The sequence below is a fragment of the Rattus norvegicus genome, chromosome 4 (assembly GCF_021556685.1).
Source record: "Rattus norvegicus strain SHRSP/BbbUtx chromosome 4, alternate assembly SHRSP_T2T, whole genome shotgun sequence".
Taxonomy (NCBI): Eukaryota; Metazoa; Chordata; class Mammalia; order Rodentia; family Muridae; genus Rattus; species Rattus norvegicus.
In genome coordinates this window covers 150,493,194-150,517,920 of record NC_141537.1, presented here as the reverse complement: position 1 = coordinate 150,517,920, position 24,727 = coordinate 150,493,194, and the positions used below count along the sequence as shown (strand labels likewise).

The 24,727-nt window shown below is 38.6% G+C and overlaps 1 protein-coding gene across 5 annotated transcripts in view; it reads right to left on the bottom strand.

Annotated features, from left to right (window-relative positions):
- Pparg (peroxisome proliferator-activated receptor gamma) overlaps positions 1 to 24,727 on the bottom strand; it is a 125,053-nt gene that overhangs the window by 40,424 nt on the left and 59,902 nt on the right. For all 5 annotated transcript variants that reach the window (XM_087656165.1, XM_087656164.1, NM_001145367.1 and 2 more), the window contains 2 exon segments: positions 6,888 to 7,115; positions 5,400 to 5,569 (listed from right to left, as the gene is read on the bottom strand). In XM_087656165.1, coding sequence (XP_087512291.1) covers positions 5,400 to 5,569; positions 6,888 to 7,107 — 390 coding nt within the window. In that variant the 5' untranslated portion in view covers positions 7,108 to 7,115.

The following is a 24,727-nucleotide window of genomic DNA, read 5'->3' as shown; positions in this document are numbered from 1 at the left end:
GGCTTCTGATGTTTTATTTTAAAGTTATCTTTTGACCATAAACTGTGGAACCTATGAAGTCTAAGTAGGGGATTCTTTCCTTAAAAGAGAACTTGAAGATGCTTGCTCTGGAAGTCCAGACATGGCTGACTACGACATTCCTAATACCTTTGAGAATCCTGGCTCCATCTGAAAGCCCAACTCAGCTGCTCTTCCTCTGACAGCTCCAAGCATGGCAGCACAGCACCTTCTCTGGTCTGTGGGTTCTCCCCAGGGAAGTCCTGCCAGGGACTCTTTGTTTCCTCTTTGATGTTGTTTTGGAAATTCTGTTCCTCCTTGTGAGATCAGCAGTATCCCACAGAATAGGTTCGTGTAGAACCTGATGTAATTACAACCCTTTACCTCTCAAAAGGTCCCAAGGACTGTGGCTGTGCCAACGCTGATGATTAGTAGTAAGTTAATGTGCAAAGCCAACTCTATTCGTGAGAAATTTTGATTGCCATAATAATAAAAGATCAGCTTAATTCCTATGATATATACCCAAAGTAAATCATTTGGGAAGATTTAGCATTCTTCCATTCTAAAGAGTAATTATTCTGACTATCATTTATGCATTTAATATAGGTACAAAACATATTTTTGAGACAAGGTCTCACTATATAGTGCTGGCTGACCTTGAATTCACAGAGATGTGCCTCTGCTTCCTGAATGCTGGGTCTAGTGGTGTTTCCACTATGCCCAGTCCTGCATACAAATTCTTAATTTGCATAAATATAGAATATATAGCTAAGAACTTGCTTTTATTGCTAGTCCCCTTCAATTTTATGAGAAGCAATGTTTTTTCATGGCATTTAACTCTTTCAAGAGGAAGATATAAGAATAGCACTGGATTTTTTTTCTGTTAATTTATTTCTCGACTTGAAGAATGAAATTGGCTTTTCAAAGTTTCTTCATATCACTAATAAGGAAACACTCTAACAGTACTCTATTATTTGAGGGTCTATAAATCAATGTGTATTTTTCATTTGCATTTTTATTTTGCTTCATCTTTTAACACTTAACTCTTTGGATTATCGTGCAGCGAAAGTGTAATGAAGTTTGTAGGTCACTGTTCCAGAAGTATATCCACTGACTCCAATGTCTTTCTATTTGCCTTTAAGAAAATGATTCTTACTTTTGTTTATGCATTGTTTCAAAAAATGTTTTCCAAGTTTCTCTTTAATTCTTTTATTTATTAAATTGTTATTGTTGTTGTTATTTGGGGGGTACCTGTGTGCCATGGTCTGTGTGTGGAGGTCAGACCACAGGTCAGTGGAACTGATGTTCTCTTCCCACCTTTAAGTATGCTCTGGATATGTGCCTCAGATGATCAGCTTTGTTCAGCAAGCACTTTTAACTGCTGAGCTATGTTGATGACCCAAATATTTAATTTTTCTGCTTTATTTTTATTTTATGTGTATGGGTATTTTCCCTGCATATATGCTCTTGTACCCGGTGATGCAGTGCCCACAGAGTCCAGAAGAGGCTGACGGATCCCTGGGACTGGAGTTCTGAAAGGCTGAGAGCTACCATGCGGGTGCTAGGAATTGAGCCTGAGTCCTCAGGAAGAATAACCAGATCTCTTAACTACTCTGTCACCTCTCCAGCTCCATGGTTCTTTTATTTTTAACAAAATTTCATGTACAACAAGCTGAGTCCTTAGGATGGTATTGATTTTTACCATGAGACTGGAAGTTCTGTACTGGATTGCATGCAGCCTTCTCGTGAAGTAGTTCAGCCCATAGGAGCTGAGTTACTGAGCTACCCTAGGCAGGCAAGAGTGTATTTGAACGAAGACATAGCACAGGGCCCAACATGGAGGTAGAAGTGGATGCACTGAACTGCAGTGTAGATTCTGTTTACTCAGAGCTTTAGGTAAATCTTAGCTCCAACCGATCTTTCAGAAAGATTACAAAATACAGTTGCTCTGTTTTGAATGTCTCTCAAGGGTTCAAGTGTTAAGTTTTAATCTTTATGTGAAGTGGAAGAGGGTGGAAACTTAATCTGATTGTTGGAGGCTAGAGGTGGGGCCTTTGGACAGTGATTAAGATTAGATAAGGCCATTAGGGTGGAGTCCCTGTGATTGAATTCTGGTTACTTCATAAGAGGAAGAGACACTAACACACACACTCACACACACTCACTCACACTCACACACACTCACACACACTCACGTATACACACACTCATGCATACACACTCACACACACTCACACATTCACACACACTCACATACACTCACACTTACACACACTCACTCACACTCACTCACACACACTCACATACACTCACACACTCACACACACTCTCACATACACTCACACTCACACACACTCACACACTCATACACACTCACACTCACACTCACACACACACACACACACACACACACACACACACACACTCCTGCTTCCCATCTGTCACCATTTGTAGTTCTACACTACTTTAGAATTCTCCATCAAGAAAGCAGTTACCAGTTGCTGACTTTCAACTTGGGGCCAGAACCACGAGCCAAATAAATCTCTTCTTTATAAGTATGAAGCCTCAGGCGTTTTATTTCACTAATGAAGGGCCTAAAAGACTGGTGACTCAAGCAAACAAAAACAAAAAGCAGATTTGCAGGCAGCAAGCAGCAGTGTTTCTGAGAGCCTGTCAGAAATGAGATGTTTTATTTTATGTAAGTCCGCAGTAGTAGCATACCAAGAACCTGTCATTATTTCACCCTAATCAACTCCCACACGTTTACTCCTCTCTGTTTGCCTTTTGACAGGAATCACAAATGTGAGCTGCTCCCACTGGCATCCTAACTGTGTTTAAGAAGATCTCACGACAGCTGTCTCATGCAATATTCCTTTTGATCTATAAATGAGTCTACAGGCTTTATGGTCAACTGAAGTTTCATTAAGGGACTATCCCATATTCTATGGGAATGGCAAATGTTAAATAAGATCTGTACAGGTAAGGCACAAACACTTGCTAATTTCATTCTTCTTAGTTCTCATGGGTACTGGTGATAAGCTAGGAGGACATCTCTGTGACTGACAGCCACTGGCCTGATGTATTGGGAATGAGGCAGTAGTTTGGTGCTTGAGTTATGTTTTTTCAGGCTCCATGACCTGTAGTGGACATCCATAAGTGGGAATCAAACTTTTGAGTCTTATTTTTTTTTTATTAACTTGAGTATTTCTTATATACATTTCGAATGTTATTCCCTTTCCCGGTTTCCGGGCAAGCATCCCCCTCCCCCCTCCCCTTCCTTATGGGTGTTCCCCTCCCAACCCTCCCCCCATTGCCGCCCTCCCCCCATAGACTAGTTCACTGGGGGTTCAGTCTTAGCAGGACCCAGGGCTTCCCCTTCCACTGGTGCTCTTACTAGGATATTCATTGCTACATATGAGGTCAGAGTCCAGGGTCAGTCCATGTATAGTCTTTAGGTAGTGGCTTAGTCCCTGGAAGCTCTGGTTGCTTGGCATTGTTGTACTTTTGGGGTCTCGAACTTGCTTGTAAGCTCTAATTTTCTAGGTATCCCGCCAACATATAGGAAATAAATTACTACAAAGTCTGAATGATCACACAGTTCACACTCATAAATGTATATGACCAGCATGACCTAAAACAAATGCGTTTTTCAGATCAATATGGCTCAGAATTTAAGAATTTGGCAACTAAAAAAAAATTGGGTAAACCTTACTCTCATTAAATACAATGATATGCTCTTCCTTACAGGGATCTTAGATTATTGATTGTGCATAATGATTGAATCACAGATACTTTAACCACAGACTGATTTCTTTTCATTGTTTTTGTTTTTTGAAACAAGATCACTTGCCATCCCTCTGCCTCCACCTCCTGTGAGTGGGGATTATGGGCATGCACCATCATGCCAGGCTCATGAATGAATGGGCTTTGGTGTTTTAAATGAAAGCATCTCTTGCCAGGAGAGTTTCAAGGACTCGTTTTGAAATTCAAACCTTAGAGATGTATGAGACCTTGGCTGCCAACTAATCAAACTGTTTTCTACATAAGGTGACTGAGGGCTGAAGTGTTTGTGTGACTGGCAGGCTTGCCTGAGAAAGTGGCCGGAGCAACTCTAGCTTGTATTTTTTTTTTTACCATATTAGATTACTTTTGGACTAAAAGAACCTTAAAGATCCAACTAAATTTCATTGCTTTATAGATGAAAAAAAATGTTTGTAGAATGTGGTTAAATAATCACACACACACACACACACACACACACACACACACACACACACACACACAATATCTGCTGAGGGTTACGAATTAAAAAAATAGTTTTTCTTTATTTGCCTGTCATTCATCTAGAGCCCAGAAGTCCTAACTCATGTCCACCTGGTGTGCTTCATCTTTAGTCTCTAGAAAAAGCTCAAGTGAAGTTGTATTTACTTCATTTATTTATGTTTTACTTTGTTTGAGACAGGGCTGGCTTGAAACTCACTATGGAGACCAGGCTGACTTTGAACTCACAGAGATGCTCCTGTGTCTGCTCCTGAGTGCTAATATTAAAGGCACACACCACCACACCTTCCAGTATTTATAAGGTAAATACTGATAAACAATGTATTCTATGACTTCCAGAACATGATTAGTTAGATGCTATTTTATCCCTGAGAATGCTAAAGTCATTTAAAAACCATATATAAAAACATGAATATATTAAGTTATTTTCCTTATAATTGGGGTAGCATATTCTTTACTTTCTAAAATACTCTTCACAGAGGAAGAGCTCAGCTATTGCTTTTTGCCCTTCCATTACTCAAGGCTTAGTCTGCTGCTGGACTAAGGGAACGGCGCTATCTTAGGGCTTGGTAGGGACCAGCCTCTCTAACCCATAGTTTTGTTTTTCCTTTCGCAGTTCTGGGGATAAATGAAGCTCCTACCCAAGTGATCCATGCCTTTGATTCACAATTTCTACAGTTCTAATGTAGAAACATGCTTAATATTGCAGCATTGTCTACGGGTCAAGTGATATACATATACCATCTATCAAGCCTTACTTGTTTAAGAGATTATATAGCCTGATGAAAAACACTAGAGAAATCAGAAAATTTAGGTCCTAGTACTAGCTTACCATTCACTATCTTGCTGTGATACCTTGGGTAAATCCTCTCAAAAAAACCTCTGCAAGATGCATTGAGATGCCTCAAAGAATCATTTTGGAGAAGGGGAAGAGGGGCAGAGTAACCCTGCTTTTATTAGCTTTTCTTAGATTGTCAAATATTATATTACTTGAAGAATGAGTTCTGCCAAAAAAAAAAGCCCATAACTTTATCTTAATTTCTTTGAGTGAGTTTGTAATAGGAAATGGGAGAGGCAAAATTGCAGAAAATTCTAGGATGATTTTTAAAATGTATTTTTACCTTGCATCCTTCACAAGCATGGACTCCATAGTGGAAGCCTGATGCTTTATCCCCACAGACTCGGCACTCGATGGCCATGAGGGAGTTTGAAGGCTCTTCATGTGGCCTGTTGTAGAGTTGGGTTTTTTCAGAATAATAAGGCGGGGACGCAGGCTCTACTTTGATCGCACCTGTGCATGGGAAATTTCGAGAAGATGGTTATCTCATGACAAACAATCTTAAAGAGGCACCGTGGCTTTCCATGGTGGCCTTCAGATTTTCATGCCATAACTTTACTGTCTCAGGAGAGATGCTGGGGGACATGAAGAAACATCGATAGGAAAAAGTAAGACTTTATCATCTCAGGCAAGTCACTACACCCCAGAGCCTCACCTGCACAAATAAAGCAGGAAGGGAATTAAAATGGAGGAAATTAAGTGTGTCCCCCTGCCACTCCCCACAGACATTGCACAGGGTTTGAAGAGGTGCAACATATTTGGCAAGGGAATGGGCCACATCTGGCATTCATTCTGCTACTATGGGTTTTATTGAAATGGTGCATTTTAGAAATAGTTTTAAATTTTTCTTGCAAAAGAAATACAGAAGGAACATGGGCAAGAAAATGCCATGGTACGCCCAGCCTGAGGTGCCAGGTTATCAACAGGGTTGAGTCAATAGGTGGTTTGTAAAGAGATCTTTGATAGAGAGCAGGAGAACCCATGTGAAGCAAGTACTGTGTTTGCCCGGAGCTCAGACCTGTTGCATTTCCATATTAGGCTCTAACCCAGAACCACACAGATAAATACAACCACGTATACTTTCTATCTAAAGAAAACAACTAGAAATTACAGGAAGTTCTTACTTATTATCAAGTAATGCTTGCCTGTGACACAGGGGTGACTCTGGAAAACCAGCACATTGGCCCACAAGATAAAAATCAAGGAAACAGCACCACAGAAATGATCCTTTATCTTGAAAAGTTCAGTTCTGGTTTTTCTTGAGGCTGATGTTTGATGTCAATTTACTTAATGACATGATGATCTGTCAATCAGCCACGATGTTAACATGTAAGTTTATGCCCCAAACTAGGGTTTGAGGTAAATTTTACAAATTACAGATTAGAAAGAAAACCTAATTGTAATTGTAACTTAGCGATGATGAGTCATGTAAGTTGACCTGCAACTGTGACTTATTAGTAAGAGGCTGGGAGAATTCAAAGTTTACATGATGGACTCTTAGCCTAAGACAAAACTGTCGATGTAATGTAATTACCCTAGAAAATGTTCCAAAGACAGAAACAAGATAGGAAAGAAACGGGGGGGGGGGGTTGGGAACACTGTTGCTCTGTCTTCTTTTTGGCCTATCACAGACATCTAGAAGGTTAAGTATAGTAGATAAACAACTGCGTAAAGACGCCTTCTCTTCAGAGTGCTGATCTCAAGAGCATTTATTCAAGGATATTCAGAGACTGTCTAATTCCAGCCCTAGTAGTTTGAAAAGGGAACATACTTTGGTATTCTTGGAGCTTCAGGTCATATTTGTAATCAGCAACCATTGGGTCAGCTCTTGTGAACGGGATGTCTTCATAGTGTGGAGCAGAAATGCTGGAGAAATCAACCGTGGTAAAGGGTTTGATGTCAAAGGAATGGGAGTGGTCATCCATCACAGAGAGGTCCACAGAGCTGATTCCGAAGTTGGTGGGCCAGAATGGCATCTCTGTGTCAACCATGGTAATTTCTGAAGTGGAAAGAAAGAACAGGATATGAGTCAAGTTCTGGAGGAGAGAGCAGTCCTCAAGGACATATAGAGAGGGAGCTGAATGAGTTTAATAAAGCATTTCACTCAAACTTCCCTATGAGGGATGAGTGCATGACTGCCTTTCTAGCACCATCCAGGTAAGAAGGAAGTCAGACTTTATTTGAGTTTCTGAGATGAGAGGACTTATGATTTGCTCCCTTAGCAAATTTCAAATATATGATATAGTGTTCCTAACTCTAATCATCTTGCTGTCCATCAGGTCTCCAGAGCCTAATGGAAACTCTGGCCAGTCTTCCTATTTTCCCTATGCCTAGTCCTTGGCAACTAACAAGAGTGTGTGGCATTTTCTGCGTCTAGTTCATTTCCCTTAGTGTAGTGTTCCTTTGAGTCATCTATATTGCTACAAGGAGCAGAATTTTCTCCTTTTTAATGGCCATACAGTATTCCATTATATGTATGTGTATGTGTGTGTGCATGTATGTGCATGTGTGTACATTCTGCATGTGTGTATATATACTACAGAGTTTTTTGTTTATTTTTACTTGTTTGTTTATGTGCATGTTAGTATATATATGTGCATTTTGTATTTGTGTGTCTATATATACCACTGAGCCTTTTGTTTACTTTTACTTGTTTATATGTCCTAGATTCTTATGTTAATTTTATGTTTTGGCTATAGAGAATAGTGTCATAATAAACAAAGGAACATAGAAATCTTGACATAGTAATTTTATTTCTTGGCCATATTTCTAGCAGTGGGGCTGCTAATTACACGGAAATTCTACATTTGAGTTTTTGAAAATCTCTACTTGTTTTCTATAATGGCTGCACAGTATATAGTATATAACTAAAAAATGTTTCCATTGCCCTATATCCTTTCTTCTTTTTATGTACTAGTCATTCTAACAGTTGTGGAACAGTGTATTGTTGTAGTTTTGATTTGGTTTTCTCTGGGGATTTGTGATGTTGAACATTTTATATGCACCTTTTCACCATTTCTGTGTTTTCATTTCATGAATAGCCATGAATAGCTTTTGCGCATTGTTTTGGGCTAAGATCTTTGGTGTTTTGTTACTGATTTGCAATCTTCTTGTGTGTGTATTCATATGTGTGTGTTTGCACGTGTGTGTGTGTGTGTGTGTGTGTGTGTGTGTGTATGAGCACATACACGCTTGTGCATATGGAGGGGCTGGTTATCCTCAGGAACATCCTTCATACCGTTTGAGATGGTGTCTTTTGTGTCCTAAAGTTCACCAGTTAGGTTAGAATGGTTGGTGGTAAGCTCCAGAGATCTTCCTTCTCCAACTTCCCAGTGCTGGGATTGCAAGTATATGCCTGGGACTTTTATGTGGCTTCTGGATACTGAACTCAGTTTCGCATGCTCATAAGTACCTAACTGGCTGAGCTATCCTCTCAGCCTTGTATACCTGTATATTTGATTCTCATTCTCTCTCTCTCTCTCTCTCTCTCTCTCTCTCTCTCTCTCTCTCTCTTCTTTCTCCCTTTGACTCTCCCTTCCTCCTTTTTTGCCTCTGGTTCTTAGATGCTTGGATTAAAAGTGTATGCCACCATGCCTGACCCTTCTTTTAAAATATATTTTCATTGTATGTGTATGAGTGTTTGTTTGCCAACAAATATGTATGTAGCATGTATGTGCACCATGTGCATGCTTGGTGCCTATTGAGGCCAGAAAAATATGTCAGATTCCCTGGAACTGGAGTTACTGACATTTATGAGCTGACATTTAGGTGCTGGGAACTGAACCAGGGACCTCTGGAAGAGCAGCAAATGTCCATTTTTCTAAGTATGTAAGTAAAACAAAGTAAGTAAACAAAATTCTGATAGTAAGTAAAACAAAATTCTGATCTACTTAGGTTCAAAGTATTCAATATCAACTGTGAGTCACTGGTGAGTATAGACTATAAATTTTTATGTAATTGTAAGTCTGATTTGCTTGTTTGAAATGAGCTCACCATTCAAAGTGGTGCCTAGAAAAGCAATCACTACTCTACATGCTACAGAGTTGTGTCAATTCAACATTGTTAACCCTGGCGACAAAGACAAACTCATAAATTCTATCTTGGTTGTAGTCATATTAGCACCACTTGACAAAGGTTTGACTCACAGTGAATGCTCATTAAATATTTATCTATTAAATACTAAATGAACTGATGGCTGGAGGAAATGACTCTGAACTTTTAGCAGAGGGAGCAGGGAAGGAGAGAAACAAACAGAACCACTGAGTACATCCCATGTACCAGACACATGTACCTTTTATTTCACATATGCTGAAATATCCTGACTTTATAGATAAAAAGACAAGACTAGTGAGGGTTCATGACTTGTTGAAGGTCCATGGGCTAGGTAGGTGTGTGTGATTCAAACTCAGGGCTGACTTAGAAACTACCTTTTCAAATAATCTCATTGATAAAAATGTCCTGGAAGATGGGTTCCTCTCGTAGGGCTATCTGCGAATGGTTCTCTCTTCTTTTCCCAGCACACAGAGCGCTAAGGTTTTTTTCTTAAAGGCTGCATGAGATGAAAGAATTCAGCTATGGTTTTCATAAGAAAGCAAAGTTCCTTGTAGATACAAGTAAGGATACTAGCTCTGTTGGTGTGCCTCAGCGTTGCAAGCGGGCTCATTAGGCAAAGTTTCGGTTCCTTGTCCAATATCTGCATAGTAAGTACCCAAACAACCTTCAGTTATCTATGTTATGGTGTAAACACTGCACACCAAAAAGAAGAATGTACATTGGTGATAACTTAGAGGACGTCCTGGTCTCAGTGACATCTAGAAAGAGGTTTGTATTCCTAATTAGCAGGAATACCCACCAAACTATATCATTTGCTCCAAAATTCCTCCTCATGGACCCAGCCAGAGTTACTTTGCCTCTCTCCCTAATATGCTTAATTTTCATCTCTCTATCTTCTTACCCTTTGTTATCAGTTATTTACCTCTCAAAAGTTGTCCTTTCTTGTCTAGATTGTAATATTCTTAGAGTTGGGTGTTTTTCATGGTATCTGTTGTGACTGATTGAGTTAAAGATGGTGGGTATGCCTCTGTACAGATACTGAGAAGTGAAAATAAGGATGTAAAAATACCTAGGTTGCAGTAAAAAGTGGTCAGTCATCATTTTATTGGTTAACTTCTTTTTCCATTTGGAGATGGAACCCAGAGCTTTGCACATGCTAGGCAAATATTCTACACTTCCCCAGGCCTAAGGTTTTGAAACAGGGTTTCAATAAGCAGTCCAGGCAGGTCCTAACTTACCTTTTCAGTCTCACTTTCCATTGGCTATTTCAGACTATATTTCAATGCCTAGCATATCCTACTGGTCTACCGGCCTCCTGTTTCCTCCTCTTGCTCTTTTTTTTTTTTTGTAGATGTAGATTCCTGAGGTTTCTGTATCTTTTCCTATCCTTCATTTCTTTGCACCACATTTGTCTTTGTCTTTCAAAGCTGAATACTACTTTCTCTATAAAATGTTCCATGAATCTCCCTCTAATGCTGACATAATTTCTGATCTTGTTAAGTATCTATAGCATTTGCATTTGGATGTTGTCTGGACTGAAAAGACACCTTATCATTCTGTTTCCCATTAGTTCTTTTGTATGGTTGTTGTATTCTATATGCTTACCAATTGAGAAGTATTCTTATATAGGGAAGAATAGAATAATTTCTCATTTGGCTAAGCAGAAAGAAGAAAATGAAAATATATTCTTAATGGTTTAGTCTTGTCAGGTGTAAGTAAGCTCCCCTAAAAAGATTAAGCTTTGGTATTATAACAAGATACAGCATGAGCTAGAACTCCACCCTGAAATCTATATATTTAGTTTTTCCCTTTGAGGACTATCAGGAAGACTGGAATAGTTCCTTTTTCTTCTTTTGTCATACTGGGCACTAAACCTAGACTTGATATATATATATATATATATATATATATATATATATATATATATTTGTGTGTGTGTGTGTGTGTGTGTGTGTGTGTGTGTGTGTACATGTGTGTGTACCCTAGCCCAGGTTTCCTTACTTTTCTAAGCAGGGAGGACAAAGAAGAAAGAAAAATATTTGTCTGCTCTTCTCTAGTAATATCTATTGCTGAAATACATACTTTCCTCTCCCTTTCCCTTTATGTATTCTGGGCCACCTTGACCTCAAGAGCATTACTTCATGGACATGGTTACTGGGAGGCACAGGATCCAAACATGCTTTATTTTACTTTGACTTAGAGATGGTCCAGGAAAGCTGCTTCTTATTTTGTTTCTAGAAAACATAAGCTTCTGTTGCTGCCAAGCTGTAAGTTAAGTAGGTGTTTTTTGTTACTCCATGCAATTACCCATGAAAGAGCAAATGGACAAAATATTTGTATGAATAACAGCCGTTCTCAGGAGTAAGTCAGTGTCTTAACATTCCAGATGGGTGACATGAGTCCTGTTGCCTCAAGGCATATCCTTCAATTTCACAATCTTTCAAGAAAGTCTTTAGACAGATTTTGTGTGCAAGGACACAGCTCTGCTGTTTCTTTTTGACCTTCAAACTTGGCTTTCAATTCTGTTATGGTTAGTGAGCAGCCTTCTCACATACTCTAAAGTATAATGCATTTCAAACAAAAGTATAATTGATTTCATGCAAGAATAAAGTGACTTCTCTAATTGAATAGACTCTATTTGGGAGTATGGAAGTAGGTCAGAAAAATATCAGATTGTGAAATCAAGCACCAGAACTATATGATTTGCCTTTGGGATATGATGCTATTATCTAGGGGAAGAAAAACTTCTACTAGAAATGCTGGGGAGGTCTGGGTTGTGACTCAGTGGTAGACAGTTTGCTTGATCAGAGTGAAGTCCCAGGTTCAAACCCCAGTACAGGAAAACAAAAAGGTTAGCAAAATCAAATTTATACCACAATTGTTTTTAAAAGCCGGGATATAAAGTTCAGTAGAGGTTGGGATTATAGCCCAGTGGCAGCATGCTTGTACCTCCTCAGTATTTACATTGGTTAATATTAATAGACCCCTGATTCTTTGGTAATGATTACACTAGATACTACACTTCAATGATCTATTTTAATCCTCTAAACAGCTCTGCAAAGTACAAGAGTTTTCTTTTTCTCTTTATTCTTTTCTGTTTTAGATAGAGTTTTACTGTGCAGTGGTGGTTGGCCTAGAACTTACAGTGATCCTCCTCCCTCTGCTTCCTGAGGGATAGGATTCTAGGCATGTGCCACCATGTACTCAAAATTCTTAAAGAAGAGTAATCAAGGGTTGAAGGTACATCTCAGCAATATAATACTTGTCTAACATACTGTGAATTCCAAGCCCAGCTCTGAAAGCTTTGGGGAGAAATATGGTCCAGACACTAAAGTAATTTGTGGACAATTATTAGGTAGAGTGGGTGTTGAATACAGATGGTCTAAAGCTCTTTGGCCACACTTAAGCTAAATTAAATAGCTCTCTTCCTAATCTTCCAGGTCTATACTAAACACAACACATTTCAACAACTCATGTTGAGCCAGGCATGATACTGGTGAGGAATGCTAAAGAATAAATAAGAGAAATATATTCTTTTTTATGATTTTTTTCTCCATCTTTATTAACTTGGGTATTTCTTATTTGCATTTCAATGAGGGTCCTGTTCTCAGTTCAGTGGTTTGCTGCTAGCATTCGCCTCTGTATTTGCTGTATTCTGGCTGTGTCTCTCAGGAGAGAAATGTATTCTTATGAGCATTGAGGCAATGTGGCAACATCTCATAGACTCTCTAGATCTTAGTAGCTTTGTCAGAATTTTCAAGAGACACTTAACCACTGATTATTAATGTCTTCTTGTTTTACGTTAATATCATGGTACTCAGAAGTATGGCTCCCATACTTTACCCAGCCAGCCCTTCCTCACTGGTTTGTGTAAAGCACGACATCATACAAACTAACTTGGGAATTATATAGTTCCACTCCCATCTGTGAGCCAACATCCAGAGATAAAAATCATCCTGAAATATTACAGGGAGACAGCCATTTTGAAATAATTGTCATTCCCCATTTGACAGTAAAAGAAAATGGACATAATGATCTGCTTATGAAAATAGTCAGTGAGAGACTGGGTGGGCGAGAGCACATCTTTTCTGTCTCCTGGCCCAGCATCCTTTGAGCTGTGTGATGTTGTTATTATATTGATATAATATGTTGAAAAAGAGACTTTTATCCCCAGCCAATTTTTATAGATCAAGATGTATTTGGTCTTAATTAATATATACGAGTCACATCAAATGTCAAAAGTCTCATGCAAAAAACCATTTATCAGATGGCAGATTGTGACAGAATAAAATGCAGAAGAACTCTTCAACAGAAGTTTTCCTGCTACAGTTTGAATGTGAAATGTATTCCGCAGGGTCACATGTTGAAGGACTTGGTACCCAGCTAGCATGCACTATTTTGGAATCTTCAAGAGGTAGGGCCTCCTTGGAGAAAGTGGGCTATTGAGGGGTGGGCCTTGAGGGTTTTAGCCCAACCCCACTTCATCCTTCAGTCTTTTTCTGCTTCCTGTTCCTTAGAGGGGCGAGGACTTGAGGAATCTGAGCTGGCTCCTATCATTTCTAGCCATAGTGACACCTTCTCAAACCAGGAACCCCTGTAAACCTTTCTTCTTTCAGGTCATTTCTTGTTAGACATTTGGTCACAGTGAAGGGAAAAGTATGCACTACACAAACAAAAATAATAACCTCTAATTAATGGGAAGGTTAAAGGAATGGTTAATTTATTAGCATAAGCATTGTGATGGCCTGAGTTTTTACATAATAAATATAGATAAACTCCATCTTATTTGTTATTTTTGTAGGTTGCTGTTCTGAACATTAACAATAAAGGACTGATCAGTGTTATGTCTGATGCCTAGATTCAAACTCTGACTTTGAGGTCTTAGTTCACCATGTCTCTATAGCTCATTTCATCATCTGTAAGATAATGCTACCTCGTTCTGTTCTGAAGACTAATGAGATAATATATGAAGAACACCTAGGATACTTATGAAGCTCTAAATAAACAATAGTTACAATTTTTTATATATTAGTACCCAGAGTCCCATCGTCATACAAAAGGTGGCTAAAAGCCTCCAAGGCAGCCTCTGGGGGACAGGAAGAGGAAGAAACACAGCAGAGCCCCATTGTTCAAACAGGACTATGAGTAAAACAGATGTCCTGTTCTAAAGACCTCTGGAAAAGGGGAGTGCCTGGCCTCTCAAACTTACTCACTCCAGTTCTTCATTGCTCTTGTGTGGCCTGGAAAGCCTGTCTTATCTGGCATCTCCCCAACTGTATTATAATATGCTAATGATGTTCCTTTAAAAATCATTACACAGAAAAAGATCAGGTAGTCAAGTAAATTTAGGAAGTGCTAGGTTAGGCAAGGTTGAATATGTTGACTGTGAGACTTAGACACGTGATTCACACTCAGGGAAAGGAGAACATGCAGTATGACAGCTTAATATTTGAAGGAGAAACTACTTTTGAAACCACAAAATACTGATGTTGAAGGCTGTAAATACTCCTTTCAAAGTTATTACAATGTAACCGTGGACAACTGACTTAACTCCAAATTACTGGAAACTACACTGAGAAGGTGAGAAGAGAAAGAAGTGTATTTGGGAAAGGGAATGAGGTAGTAAAAGGATGGAATGCTTATGTTCTATAGTTAGAGGTCAACAGTTGGTGAACATAGTAGAAAAAGTTGCAGCCAAGCATGTGATTTTCAAGACATGGAGGTGAGTGCCAGGGAGAGCTCCGGAGTAAAATATCAGGACCTTTGAAAGGGGATTATTGTGGCATTGAGGTGCTCTACCTTTTTTTTTAAAAATTAAAGTCTTTATACTGCCCGACTTTTAAAAGATGATTATTCATTTGATTATGTTAAAAATTAAGTTGCATATACTTTGTTTTTAACTCTACCATTGAACTATACCCTAACCCCTTAAATAACTTCTAACTGTAATATTTTTCAATGAGTTAATCTAACAAGTGGGAATAAATCTGTTTTTTGTATGCACTTTGTGTTATTGGACAGGAATGATCAGCTAATAATATGGAAAAGTAGAAAAGAAACAGTGAAATAAAAGAAAATATTTAACCAACAGATGCTTTTCTCTGTCTATTGATTTACTTTAAAAAATTGTGGATATATGAGTGTATGTACATACATGTTCACATGAATATGTGTGTTCAGGAGTCTGTGTATGTGCAGAAGCCAGAGGACAGTGTTGGATGTCACTGTCAGGAATATCACCCACTGTAATTTTGAGACAGGTTCTCCCACTAGACCTGTCTGCTTCTTCCCCTCTCAGTTCTGGGATTACAAATATGTGCTGGCCTTTTAAGAATATGGGTTCTGGGGACTGAACTCAAGTCCTCGTTTCTGTTATCAAACACTTTTATCAACTGAGCCAGCATCCTGTACTAATTCTCTTATCTTTGATTAGTATCATGGGTCTTTGTGTTATTAAAAGAGAAAAACCACTCTGAATTTCATTCATAGAAGCATAATTTAATAATAATAGCTATAATTTTTAATCACTTAAGTAGCAAGTGTTATATTTATGCCCATCATGCATGTTCTTTTGTGTATATCATACATGTAACAGAGAATATATAAGTCCTGCATTTCAACATATTCAAATGTTATTAAAGGTATAATATAACACAAATGTATGCATAATTAATCACTATTTAATAATGTTAAAAATAGATTTAGGGTTAAGTAAATTGCAGAACATTACACAATTAATTGATATTAATGCAAGAATTTCAATTCAGTAGTGGCTTCTCTAGTGCAGTCCAAGGAAGCTAAAATAATGAAGCTGTGGGTCAGTTCTGGTCCCCTAAGCCAGTGAAGAAATTTACTCAGCCCAGATTTCCTCTGAACCAAGAAATGTGTGCCTAACAAGATACTATGATTTTAGAGTTTGTCTAGCATTGCTTCTTCAGGGTAAAGTTATAACTTAGGGAGTACCACTACATACTATTCTACAAAAATAAAAGTCACACAGTCTTTAAACAAGATTTATTTTAAATCATTTTATATGTATCTGTGTGCACCTGAGTGTGTGTATCCATATATATATACACACACACATATACATATCTCTGGTTTGATTTGGCAGAAGATGAAGCATCTAATATGTGTCTCTCTATGTACATTTCTTTATAATAAGCAGAAAGGCTCACAGTTAATATTTGAATTCAGATCAACAAAGCCTCAGAGAAGCTGTAGCCTTAGCCTCAGCCTCTAGAAGGAAAAGCACACTCATTTTATCTCTAGACGTTCAGTTTTTCTTGTATTGCTCAGTGTTGTTTAGGTAGTTTGTTGTGAGGTATGGGGAGAAAGAAAAGATGACTAGATTATATTGACCGTCTCTTCTGCCTCTGATCCACAGATTCATATCCTTTACCTCTGTGGTCGACCTAGCTCAAGCATGGTTTATGGTTCTTCTGTTAATCTTTCTTATGTTTCTAAAGAGAGATTCTAGGAATAATCTAACTGGAACTAAGGCTAACTGTTGATGGCTAGTACTGTTGAATTGAAATTATTACTTTGTCCTGTATAAACTGGTGCAAAGTCAAGTTGTGTTTACCCAGAGATGAATGAAAGCACACTATCATAGGTTCCAGGGACAATAACAAGATAGTAAATAGGATCGGCTGTATCTCAGTGGGAGAAGATGTTCTTAGTGTGTCCAAGGCCTTGGTTTAATCTTTAGCACACATGCACAACACACAATACAATGTAACACACAGTTTATAAAGGATATATTATAAACAATTCTGTGCTACAGAGTCAATAATCTAGATGAAGTGTCTCTTCCTTGGGCCTATTCCTCAAAACACAGTATGCCAAAAAATATCCAAAAGGAAATAAACAATTGAACAGGCCTATATCTGTTTAAAAAATTGAATAAGTAATTAATAACCAAATAAAAGAGAAGGTCAGTTCTACCAGTCATTCAAGGCAGAAATTACACCAGTTCTTTGCCAGTAGAAACAGATATAATTCTTGATAAGAGGAGTTGGAGAAGGAGTGGGGTAAGCATAATCCAGATACATTGTATGAAATTCACTAAGAGTTAATAAACTATTATAAAGGAAAAAATAATTCTTGATGCTATGAGGCCAGAATTACCTTAATATCAAAACAGGATAAAGTCATTACAGAGGATAAAGCCCTGTAAATGAGCTTGGTCATAAATATAGATACAAAAATCCCTAACAGAATATTAAGAAATTGAATTTAACAATGTATAAGAACTATACATAGAGGGTGTAGTGTCACATGCTTTTAATCCCAGAACTTGGGAGGCAGGTCTCTGAATTTGAGACCAGTGTCCTCTACACAGAGAGTTCCAGAACATCCAGGACTGTAGAGACAGATCCTCAAACAAACAAACAAACAAACAAACAAACAAGGAAACAATCAAACAAAACTCCTATACAATATTTATCTCAACTATGCATAAAATTTCTCATTGATAACAAATGGAAAAAACTTAGGTGAGTGTGGTTTCTTTAGATACAGTAAAAAGGTATGATCCATGAAAGATAAACTGACCTTTATTAAAATTTAAGTTGTCTGCTCTGTACCAAACTATTTCAATTAAATATTTGTAAAAAGAAAAAAAGCACATTTGATGCCCTGCATGATGTTGCATACCTTTAATCCTAGCACTCAGGAGACAGAGGCAGATGGATCTCTCTGAGTTCAAGACCATACTGGTTCACAGAGCAAGTCCAGGACAGCCAAAGCTCTGTTACACAGAGAAACCCTGTCTCAAACAACAATAAAAACAAACAACAACAAAACCAAAACCACAAACCAAAAAACAAAACAAAAAACCCCAGTATCTGATAAAGCTTTTTAAAAAAAATACACAAAAGAACTCTTAAGAAAACGAAAAACTTGATATAAAAAAAGGACAAAGACTTGAGCAAGAAGATAAGATCATCAACCTCATAAATCATTAGAAAACCTTCAAACACTGACAACACCAGAAGCTGGCGAGGCTGTGGAGGCAGGAATACTCCCTCATTACCAGGAGGACTGTGACAGGGTCTGTGACTTTGGAAGAGTGTCACAGTTCTCATAAAACAAAACATGGTACTCCCACACAATCCAGCGGCCACACTCTAAACTGACTGAAAGCTTAGGTCCACACAAAAAAAAACTTCACACAGATGTTTATTACAGTTCTATGATTGCCAACATTTGGAAGAAGGAATCCTTCAGCAGATGGATGGATAAACTGTAATACAACTGGACAATAAAATACTTAGTTCTGAAAAGGAATGCTCATCAAGCACGAGAGACCAAGGGGGAAGCTTATACCACTTTGGGAAAGAAACTAATCCAAAAGGGATGTATAGGATAGAATTCCAACTACATACTATTCTACAAAAATAAAAGTCACACAGTCTTTAAACAAGATTTATTTTAAATCATTTTATATGTATCTGTGTGCACCTGAGTGTGTGTATCCATATATATACACACACACACATATACATACATATACCATGTATGTGCAGGTATCCTCAGAGTCCAGAAAGAGGTGTTGGAAGAACAGGAGACCAGCTTGGTTTTAATGAGTCAACAAATTGACTATTATACATTAAGTATTTTGTTCTTTCCTTTTTCTCTAGGAATAGAGATTAAAACATGGGTTCTTTCTCAGTGATTTCATACTTTGGCTTAGGGAATAGTCCAAAGCAGAAAACAAGAACAGGCTGTCTCTATTATGGGCTAAATTACATGGTGAAGATTATCAATGTCAGAGGGTTTTTCTCTCATTTGGCCATTATTAATGAGAACTGTTCTTTACCAAGCTTTTTACTGAATCTCTGAGAATACAAGTGAATGAGCAACCTGACCAAGATCTGAAGGATGAAGCAGACTATAAGCTATAAATACAACCAGCCAAAAAGCTATACAGTTTAGAAGAAAAATGACAAGTGCTTTTGAAATAGGAAACTTGATGGGGAGAAAGGGTGGAAAAGGCTGTTCTTACTGGAAGGTAAGATCAAGTGGAGGGATCAGTAGAGACAGCCAGGGATATGTCAGAAGAAGAGTGCTCATGGAAGAACAGGAGCTGGGGAAGAGACTGGGCAGGTCTATGCATGGAGTGTCGGCACTAGAAAGAATGGCAGTGATGATGCAGCAGAGCCAAGAGATAGACAGGGGAAGAAGGGAACTGTAGAACTCTCCTGGGGTGGGGTAGACATTACAGGGTTAAATTGGGCTTTTGTTCATTACCTGTGAGTTCAACAACCACTAAAGGGTGTTGAGCTAGGGGAATCCTGACTTTTAAACATAATGGATAAGAGGTGAGAGTAGAATAATGTTGGGAGGACAGGCAGATACATTTAACAAACAAAACTTGTCAAGAGATTGCTCTCTAGTCCAGAGACAGTGGATTGGATCAGGCTGTTGGCAGCCCAGGAAGTAGAGGAGAGAGCACATTTTCAGACCAGAGGAGGATTAGATGTGGATATTCACAGAAGGCTTCACTGAACAGGTTGACGTTCTTTGAACCTGACCTCGAAAGACAGGAAAAATTTGACAAGGTAGAAGAGTGGGAAAGGCATTTAAGGACATACTAAACTCGGAAGCAAGAGGGAGTGTGGCTATATTTTTGCAAAATGAGATTAGTCTAAAGGGAGCCATGTAGGCCACTTCCTGGGATAGGAGGGAAGGAAGGTAAAATATATGCAGATCCAGGTGACCATAAAGCAGTGGAAGCCGGGCACAGGTGTGGACTCCGCAGCGCTGTGACACCTTGCAAGCAGCAGGCACCCAAGAGAAGACTGTTGAGGGCTGTTTCCCTGCAAATCCAGAGTGGCTGTCAGAGTTTCTCACACACAGGAGATCTGGCATGGACTGAGGAGGGTTAACTCACATGTAACTGAGAGTTGACTGTTTCAAATCGACTTTATAGTAACCACACCTGGCTCTCTCCACATGTGGGATCCTTACTCTTGTCTTGGCAATCTCTTGTTCAAATAAAAATCACATAGGTCTAAAGCACTGGTGTTCAAATACCTCAGTTCTGAGGTTGTAAGAGTGGGGTTGCAGCTGCCATTAGTCGCATGTGCAGTGTCTGTGTCTGTAGATTAGCTACAGGTGCAAAGTTGCACATGTGAAGGAAAGGGTTGTGGAGTAGAAAGGTACAGAAACCCAGTTCTATTCAAATGACTCCAACACAAGTACTCAGCACCAGTAGATGGCCAAGAGGCATTCAGGAAATTCTATGCCATTCTGGTGTGTCCAAGGAAGCTAAAATAATGAAGCTGTGGGTCAGTTCTGGTCCCCTAAGCCAGTGAAGAAATTTACTCAGCCCAGATTTCCTCTGAACCAAGAAATGTGTGCCTAACAAGATACTATGATTTTAGAGTTTGTCTAGCATTGCTTCTTCAGGGTAAAGTTATAACTTAGGGAGTACACTTACAGACACACTGACCTGACAATATTAGAGTGATGAATGTATTTTAGCACTTTGAGAGACTAACTGTTGCCATATTGCTTTTGAAATCAACTATTATGTGCCTATGATCCCAACAACAAGGAGAAAGAGACAGAAAGATTTAAGGTCTGATAGCAAGACCCTGCTTTTAAAACACCTTTTGTTTTTCTTTCTTTTTTTCCTTTGGTATTTCTTATTTACATTTCAAATGTTATCCCTTCCCCCACCCAACCACCCACCCTTTCCCACCTCCCCGCCCTGACATTCCCCTACACTGGAGGGTCTAGCCTTGGCAGGACCAAGGGCTTCTCCTCCCATTGGTGCCTAACAAGGCCATCCTCTGCTACATATGCAGCTGAAGCCATGGGTCTGTTCATGTGTACTCCTGTGATTTCTTTTTTTTTTTCTTTTTTTCTGAGCTGGGGACCGAACCCAGGGCCTTGTGCTTGCTAGGCAAGCGCTCTACCACTGAGCTAAATCCCCAACCCCACTCCTGTGATTTCTTGTAAGTGACATTTCTTTCATATACTTTATTCACAATTGGGGAGGGGGACATAAGAACTGACTGTTTCCATGTAACAATGAGAAGACACCAAATCTAGAAATGGAACTAACCCAAGTCTTAGACTTTAAGAAAAATGTTAAAATAAGATAAATCAAGAAATACAGACAGAACTAGAGCTGTGCTAAGGAAAAAGTTAATACCAACAACTATAAAATTCTCTTAAAATGACTTGCATTGTTTTTCCTTCTTCACTGCTGGGGATGGAACCAGTTTTGTGTGTGTTAGGCAAGTACTCTCCCCTCCCCCCCAACTCCCACCCCAATCTCCCAACTCCCTTCCCCACCACCACATTTCAGCTCTCTGAGTTGCCATTGCAAGGACGAGTATGAACTTTAGAGTAGTATCAATAATTTAAATATTTTCTGGACTTTCACTTCAACAGATAAAGAGTATCATAACCTAGAACAGCTCCCCTGACCCTGAGGGGGAAAATGAGCAATCACTGCTTCCATTTAAACCCAAAGACCCAAAGAATGATTCCAGTTTTTGGCAGTTCAGTTTCTTCAGAGACGAATGTTAATGCAGTGTGAAGTAATTTTGCCATGTTTAACACAACAGAATGACGAAACCCAGGATTGGAAATGGAGCTCAGTGGTAGAGCGTTTGTCTGGCAAACACAAGCCCTTGGGCTCCAGCCCTAGTACTGTACTGGCTTTTTGCTTGTTTGCTTTTTTCTTGCTTGCTTTTAAAAACGAGATATAAAGTTGTTTTCTTTAAGTTTGATTATTTTCTTCTTAAAATACACATGGGGGTTTCTAAAGATACCCCCTTTTAGCATTCATAGTATAGCGGCGAGCATACTGCTTTTCAAGAAGCCCCTTTTTACTTAAATAACTGTCATTTATTAGTGCAGTGAAGATAACTTTAGGTTTTGCTTTTCCATATTCTCTAAACTGCTTAAAATGTAAGATATTCTGTTCTCAGAATCTTCTATCTGATCCTGCAATAACCAATATGACAAAGACTAAAACAATAAGTGTCACAGAGGGCTTTAGATCTGCCTTCGCAAGCATCATACTGCCTAACCTTCACAATAACCCTGTTAACACCTGGGGACACAGTAGACACACAAGGAAAATGGAAACTGACTTGCTCCATTCATGAAACTTATATATGGGCAATACAGAACCAGTCCTTATATTTTTGTCCCTTTAAACTTCTAGCCAGGTGAGAATTTTGTCAATTATCTGATTTTAGTATACCATTACTTAGAGCCCCTTAGACAGTTTAAATATCCCCCACTACCTAGAACCCCTTAGACAGTTTAAATATCCCCCATTACCTAGAGCCCCTTAGACAGTTTAAATATTCCCCATAGAAGTGGTATGCAATCAACACTGCTCCCATCTCTGTGGGACTCTGGTTTCGAAGGGCTCTATTGCAGCATTTGTCATGTTTCTAAGACGCGTTTTCATTGCTCAACCAGCTCTAGAGAACAAGTGTCATCATCCTTCAAGCTCTGGTGCAACAGCTGAAAATTAAAGAATCCACACAGGACTGAGTCTGGCACTCAGAGTGGGAGGCATATTGAGCATGAGTCCGAGGAAGTGTCCCTTGCACCGTGCCAATTTTTATTGGTGGAAATCGGAGCCAGCATGAGGTTACTTGGGGTTGCCTGCAGAACTCTCAAAAAAAGAAAAGGAGTGAGATGAAAGGGACCCAGTGTTCATGGAGTCTTGGAAAAACATGTAGATGTCCTCTTCGGGACCTAGTGCTCATGGAGCCTTGGAAAAACATGTAGATGCCCTCTTTGGGCAGAGTGACTGAAAGGGTAACTTCAACTTCATGGATATGACCAATGCAGCTGGACCTCTGGACCAAAACCAAATATTTTTTTCCTTTCTTTTCTTCAATAGCAGTACCCAGTTCCTGTACCACCACCCAATTTACTTTGCCTCAGATGAAGAAAGAACACCTAAGCTGCTGGGCTATGCCAAAGACATCTCTACAGCATGTCATCAATGCTGGCGTTGGATCACTAATGATGACAGCATACTTGATTTATTTCTACATTTATCTGTTTGTTTTAGCAGGAGTGGACTAAATATTTAACAGTCAACCATAAAACACAATACATGTAAGAAACAGGTTGTTGAGCTTTAATAGCTCAAATTTTTAGTAGAGAAACATTTGTGATAAACCAGATAACCATAAAATCCAAAGTTCAAATTATTAGTAAAAATTATATTTTAGTATTTAAAATATTAAAATTAATATTTTAATATCTTAAAAGACTGTGTTGCCCAGGCTAGCCCCAACTCCTGTTCATGATTAATCCTTCCAGTGCAGTCTCCCAAGTAGCTGAGCCTATAAGTCACAGCAGTACACCTGGCAAATAATTCTATTTTGTACAATTTTGATGAAGAAAGTAAGTTTTAGTCTATTAGAGAGATTTCAGACTCAGAGAAATTACATTTAGGACAAAGACACAGCATAAAAATAAGAGGTTGGTATGGAATAAAATCTTCATCATCTAACTATCTCTTGACATAACCAGTATTTGCCCTCTAAGTCATTGTGCTAGGTTCTAGACAAGTTCTTTTCAAAGAGACAAAAGTACCAAAGTTGGAGTCAAGAATTACTTCATAATGTAGGCAGGATATTCTTTCTCAAGGCAGGCTAGATAAAACTAATACAGCTAGCAGTCACTTTCACAGCTTACAGAAAAATAGAATATTTTACAGAATATAATGAAACTAAACTTCTGTATAAGAAACTCAGATAATATATACAATGAATCAAAGGTAGGACTAGGGGTCAGATCAAGGACAGACAGTAAACTCAATCCTGAGTTGGATTCTTAGCAACACACACACACACACACACACACACACACAGAGAGAGAGAGAGAGAGAGAGAGAGAGAGAGAGAGAGAGAGAGCGCAGAAAAAATTTCAGGAATTTTTTTCACTTTAAAAACTGATGTCTTAAAAATTGTGACAAATGTGTTCAAATTTTAGGCTTCCAGAAAAATTTAAAATGAAGCTATTAATTTTAACCAACAAATGACTTCATTTTAATGCTTTTGCACTTCTATTATAAAACACAATCACCCTAACTCAACAACCTATTTTATATGTAATCTATGAGACAAGAAAAGTAAAACAAACAGAAACACTAGAATAAATAAGAAATGATACAAAATAGAAGCTATGCCTAAGAAACCCCAGTAGAAGGAGCTATAGAAATGAAAAGCGTAACATCTACAGTGGACAAGAAAAAAATGTTGGGAAAGGAGAATTTTGTTTCTGAGTAACAAATCTGCATAGAAGTAATGACAAATTGTTTATTCTGCATGCATCAAGCCTCACAGAGACCTCGTTTTCCTAGTGTGTAAAGTGAAAGGCTTGGAACAGATAGTCTTCAATCAGACATCATGCTTAGAGTATCCTAAAAACTCTACAAGAACATGTTCCTATATTCTAGGAGCTTGCAATTCTTTGGGAAAAAAGAAGATGTAGATTTCAAAGTACAATTAAAAATACTTGAAGAACAAAAGTTCTACAAGATGGATTAAAAATTGCCATGAAATA